The sequence below is a fragment of the Loxodonta africana genome, chromosome 3, assembly GCF_030014295.1.
Source record: "Loxodonta africana isolate mLoxAfr1 chromosome 3, mLoxAfr1.hap2, whole genome shotgun sequence".
Taxonomy (NCBI): Eukaryota; Metazoa; Chordata; class Mammalia; order Proboscidea; family Elephantidae; genus Loxodonta; species Loxodonta africana.
Genome location: NC_087344.1, coordinates 178,984,826 through 178,991,055, shown reverse-complemented (window position 1 = coordinate 178,991,055; position 6,230 = coordinate 178,984,826). Strand labels below are relative to the sequence as shown.

The 6,230-nt window shown below is 39.9% G+C and overlaps 1 protein-coding gene across 1 annotated transcript; it reads right to left on the bottom strand.

Annotated features, from left to right (window-relative positions):
* Nucleotides 1-4,150: 4,150 nt before the first annotated feature.
* Nucleotides 4,151-4,440, bottom strand: LOC100659050 (large ribosomal subunit protein eL39). Its single transcript, XM_003409519.4, has one exon. The coding sequence runs from the start codon at nt 4,436-4,438 to the stop codon at nt 4,217-4,219; it is 222 nt and encodes a 73-aa protein (XP_003409567.2). The 5' UTR covers nt 4,439-4,440; the 3' UTR covers nt 4,151-4,216.
* Between the last annotated feature and the right edge of the window lie 1,790 nt (nt 4,441-6,230).

The following is a 6,230-nucleotide window of genomic DNA, read 5'->3' as shown; positions in this document are numbered from 1 at the left end:
ATCATGCTCTCAATGTCGTCATTATATGTGTCATCTAAGTGACAGGACTGGAATAGCTAGACTCCCTGGAACCAGAGGGTCAGGTCCAGGCAAAATTAGCTCGCTTTTCATCAGTGTAATGACTGTAATCTTTTGCATTCCCTAGAGTGCTTTATGGCCAAGGATCTTAGGGAGAGCTTGCCAACAATTAATATCAGCAAAGGCCTGTGAGTTTCAGCATGGACAATAATGGTCATTTACTTCTCTAGTCCACAGAGGGAAACTCTCAGGGAGATGGATTAACACAATAGCCACAACAATGGAGCCAAACATCTCAATCATCATGAAGACACCTCAGGGCCAGGCAATGTTATACGTAAAGTGGATATGAGTGGCCACCATTTTGTGGGCAACTAACAATAGCAGTCCATAGCACTCTCTCATATAGAGCTGCCTGCAAGGATTGAGTCTACCAAACCAAAGGAAGTATTGTATCTTTTAACAAATAATGCAATCGAAAATTCAATGGTCCATGTCGAGGCCGAAAGTGAAGAAGCACATGGTAGAGTTAGTTTATTACAAGCAACGGTTTTACCCCGAGAGTGTGAACTCCACCAGCATCTGGCCACTAACTGCCCACCAGCCTCAGTTAGGAGCCTGAAATCCACACATCCAACAAACTGTGTCTGAGATAAGACCTTCCTTCTGTGAAATGTGCTACAAGCAGAATATTATTTTAGGACCAAATCATACTTCTGTGAATACAGTGAGGGGAAAAAATTCACATAGCAAAAAGGATACTTCCAGAACTATGGCAAATATGACACAATTTTTCAAGAAATGTTTATACTAATCAGTTGGTGCTGTTGTTGTTAGGTGCCATCAAGTGAGTTTCGAATCATAGCGATCCCACATACAACAGAACGAAACACTGCCCAATCCTGCGCCATCTTCACAATCTTTGCCATGTTTGAGTCCACTGTTGCAGCTGCTGTGCCGATCCATCGCATTGAGGGTCTTCCTCTTTTTCTCTGACCCTCTACTTTACCAAGCATAATGTCCTTCTCCAGGATTGGTTCCTCCTGATAACATGTCCAAAGTGCATGAGACCAAGTCTCACCATTCTCGCTTCCAAGGAGCACTCTGGCTGTATTTCCTCCAAGACAGACTTGTTCATTCTTTTGGGAGTCCATGGTATATTCAATATTCTTTGCCAGCACTATGATTTAAAGACATCGATTCTTCTTCAGTCTTCCTTATTCATGGCCCGGCTTTCACATGCATACACCAAAACAAAACAAAACAAAAAACCAAACCCGTTGCCATCGAGTCAATTCCGACTGATAGCAACCCTATAGGACAGAGTAGAACTGCCCCACAGGGTTTCCAAGGAGCACCTGGTGGACTTGAATGACCAACCTTTTGGTTAGCAGCCATAGCTCTTAACCACTACGCCACCAGGGTTTCCTCACATGTGTTTGAGGCAATTGAAAATGAAATGGTTTGGATCACGCTCACTTTACTCCTCAAGGTGACATATTTGCTTGTTAATACTTTAAAGAGGCCTTTTGCAGCAGATTTCCCCAATGCAATATGTCATTTGATTACTTGACTCCTGCTTCCATAGGCATTGATCGTGGATAAAAGTAAAATGAAATCCTTGACAACTTCAATCTTTTCTCCATTTATGATGATGTTGCTTATTGTTCCAGTTGTGAGAATCTTTGCTTTCTTTATTTTGAGGTATGGTGGCACAGTGGCTAAGTGCTATGGCTGCTAAACAAAAGGTCAGCAGTTCGAATTCATGAGTCACTCCTTAGAAACACCACGGGGTAGTTCTATTCTGTCCTATAGGCTCGCTATGAGTCAGAATTGACTAGACGGCAATGGGTTTGGTTTTTGTGTTTTGAGGTATAATCCATACTGAATGTTATAGGTCTTTGATCTTCATCAGTAAGTGCTTCAAGTCCTCTTCACTTTCAGCAAGCAAGGTTGTGTCATCTGCATATCTCAGGTTGTTAATGAGTCTTCCTCCAATCCTGATGCCGCATTCTTCTTCATATAGTCTGGCTTCTTGAACTATTTGTTCCGCATACAGGTTGAGTAAGTATGGTGAAAGCATTGAGTAAGTATGGTGAAAGCATACAACCTGACACACACCTTTATTGATTTTAAACCACACAGTATCCCCTTGTTCTGTTTGAACGACTGCCTTTTGGCCTATGAACAAGTTCCTCATGAGCACAATTAAGTGTTCTGGAATTCCCATTCTTCTCAATGTTATCAATAATTTGTTGTTATTCACACAGTCAAATGCCTTTGCATAGTGAATAAAACACAGGTAAACATCTCCCTGCTATTCTCTGCTTTCATCCAAGATCCATCAGACATCAGCAATGATAACTGTCCTTTTTTTGTCCTCTTCTGAATCAGGCTTGAATTTCTGGCAGTTCCCTGTTGATATGCTACTGCCACCGCTTTTTAATTATCTTCAGCAAAATTTTACTTGCATGTGATATTAATATTGTTTGATAATTTCCACATTCTGTTGGATCACTTTTCTTTGTAATGGGCACAAATATGGATCTCTTCCAGTTGGTTGTCCAGGTAGCTGTCTTCCAACTTTCTTAGCATAGACAAGTGAGCACCTCCAGCACTGCATCCATTTTTTTGAACACCTCAACTGATATTCCCTCAATACCTGGAGCCTTGTTTTTTGCCAATGTGTTCAGTGCAGCTTGGTCTTCTTCCTTCAGTACCATTGGTTCTTGCTCATATGCTGCCTCCTGAAATGGTTGAATGTCGACCAGTTTTTTTTGGTACAGTGACTCTGTGTATTCCTTCCATCTTCTTTTCGTGCTTCCTTGTGTCATTCAATATTTTGTCCACAGGATCCTTCAATATCGCAACCTGAGGCTTGCATTTTTTCTTCAGTTCTTTTAGCTTGGGAAATGCCGAGCATGTTCTTCACTTTTGGTTTTCTAACTCCAGGTTTTTGGACATTTCATTATACTTTACTTTGTCTTCTCGAGCTGCCCTTTGGAATCTTCTGTTCAGCTTTTTTACTTCATGATTTTTTCCATTCACTTCAGCTACTTGACATTCTAGAGCAAGTTTCAGAGTCTCTTCTGAAATCCATTTTGGTCATTTCTTTCTTTTCTGTCTTTTTATTGACCTTTTGCTTTCTTCATGTATGATGTCCTTGATGTCATCCCACAACTCATCTGGCCTTCAGTCAATAGAGTTCAGTGTGTCCAATGTATTCTTGAGTTGGTTTCTAGATTCAAGTGGGATATACTCAAGATCATACTTTGGCTCTCATGGGCTTGTTTTAATTTTCTTCAGCTTCATCTTGAACTTGCGTATGAGCAATTGATGGTCTGTTCCACAGTCAGTCCCCGGCCTTGTTCTGACTGATGATATTGAGCTCCTCCATCATCTCTTTCCACGGATGTAGTCGATTTAATTCCTGTGTCTTCCATCTAGTGAGGTCGATGTGTAAAGTCTCCATTTCTGTTGTTGAAAAAAGGCATTTGCAATGAAGTTGTTGGTCTTGAAAAATTCTTTCATGCAATCTCAGGCATTGTTTCTATCACCAAGGCCATATTTTCCACCTGCTGTTCCTTCTTCTTTGCTTCCAGCTTTCACGTTTTGATTACCAGTGATTATCAATACATGTTTGATCAATTTCAGGCTGTAGAAGTTGGTAAAAATCTTTAATTTCTTTGTCTTTGGCCTTATTGGTTGGTGAGTAAATTTGAATAATAGTTGTGTTAACTGGTCTTCCTTGTAGAAGGATGGATATTATTCTACCACAGACAGCACTGTACTTCAGGATAGATCTTGAAATATTCTTTTTGACGATGAATGCAACACCATTCTTTTTCAATTTGTCATTTCCGGCATAGTAGACCATAAAAATATGATTGTCAAATTCAAAATGGCCAAAGCAGTCCATTTCAGCTCACTAATGCCTATTACGTGGAGACCCAGTGGTGCACTGGTTATGATTATATCAATCTTTATGCTTTCCATTTCATTTTTTTTTAATGTCTCACATATTTATTAGTGTGCTTAATCACTTAATGTGGAAACATAAAAAAAAAAAAAAGGAAGAAACCACAATTTTCTGACTCATGTTCAATTGTATAGATCACAGCGGAATTTCCAACTTGATTCGCTAAAATGCTACCAGATTGCTAGGGGGAAGGCCGTGTTCCATCACATGTGTGACTCCTTACAGACCCAGTTTGGTTCTTCTCCAATGTCTCCTCTTGGAATTGTACCTGATTTTATTACCAGTTTTCATTCGAATCCATTGGGGAATGGGGCGATTCTGCTTTTGTTTCTTGGCCAGGAATCTCTTGATCCTGAAAGTCTTATGAGAAGACATGGCAAGGAAGGCCGGCGGCCGCACACACCCCAATGGCAGAGAAAAGGCAAAAGAGCTCCATTTCATTTTTAATGACTTTAAATTTTCCTAGATTCATACTTCGTACATTCTGTTTTCGGATTATTAATGGACGTTTGCAGCTGTTTCTTTTCATTTTGAGCCAGGCCACATCAGCAAATGAAGGTCCCAAAAGCTTGACTCCATCCACATCATTAAGGTCAACTCCACTCTGAGGAAGCAGCTCTTCCCCAGTCATATTTTGAGTGTCTTCCAACCTGAGGGGCTCATCTTCTCGCACTAAATCAGACAACATCCCACTGCTATTCATAAGGTTTTCACCAGCCTATTTTTTCAGAAGTAGACCATCAGGTCCTTCTTCCTAGTCTGGCCTAGCCTGGAAGTTCTGCTGAAACCTGTCAACCATGGGTGACCCTGCTGGTATTTGAAATATCAGTGTCATAGCTTCCAGCATCACAGCAACATGCAAGACATCACAGTACGACAAAGTGACAGACGAGTGGTGGTAATACTCAATAGTTTTCATTTTCTCCAGAAAAAAAATAGAATCATAGAATTACTGGATTTTAGAGCAGGAAGGGATCTTGGGTACTATCCAGACCAATCTTTGTTTTACAAGAAAAAATTATAGACTAACTTTTTTTTTTCCCAACAAGCAGCTAGTGGAGAACAGATTTCCACTGAAGGGGAAGGAGCAGGGAAGGTCTACGAGGCACTTCCTAAGGAAAGCAGAGCGCTGTAGGATTCCCCAGGAGGAAATGTGACACTAGAATCAAGATGCTGAGAGAAGATATAAGAGTGCTAGAAGCCTAAATGGAAGAAAACCAAAGCCAACATTCCTTCACTTCCCAGATTCTACTGGACTGTATTTAGACCTACCCAGGAAAATTGCTGAGGATGGGCCTAAAAAGAACTCAGCAAATTATAATCTGATGCTGAATAAAATTGCTGCATGGCATTTCCAGGAGACTTGAAGGTACTCCAATAAAATGTCACAATATTTTATATTGTCAAAATAAGCCCTTGCCAAATGTTCTCTTACAATGATGCTAAATAAGACATACAGAACAAAACCATTCTGAGGAGACAGGGGGACAGGTAGAGGGATCCTACAAGCCTTTCCATTTTTAATTTAAAACAGTAAAATATATAATTAGAAATATGTACTACATGAGGATAAAAGAGCACCATTTTCCAAACTTTCTGGCAATGATATAGCCTCACTTTGCTTCTAAAAATTCCTTTCACAGTTGGCTCTATAGAAGTTTACGTTCTGCACTATTCTTAGCTCTCAGCTAGGTCGACAGCAGTTGGAGAATTCCAGAGTCCTCAACGTTAAATTCCAGGACACAAAGCTAATAGCACTGTTTCAAAATACTCTTTTAAAAATAAATGCATGATTTTAGAAGGTTTTAGCTATCAAAAGAATGCTGCTTTTAAATATAAAACAAACAAACAAAAAAGCCAAATTCATTGCCATGGAGTGCATTTTGACTCATAGTGACCCTATAGGACAGAGTAGAACTGCCTCATAGAGTTTCCAAGGCTGTAATCTTTATGGAAGCAGACTGCCACAACTTTCTCTCTCGGAGCGGCTGGTGGGTTCAAACACCAGCCTCTCCGTTAGCAGCAGAGTGCTTAACTCCTGTGCCATCAGGGCTCCTTTTGAATATAATATAGGCTAAAAGAAAGATTTTCTTTAGCAAACTTAAAATACCAAAATTTCAATGAAAGCATATGACAGGGGTGGCAATGAAGGTGATAAATACATATCTTTTAAAAATAAGTATTAGATATAAGGTTTCAGTACCAAAATTTCAAAGAAAATTGGTATTTCACA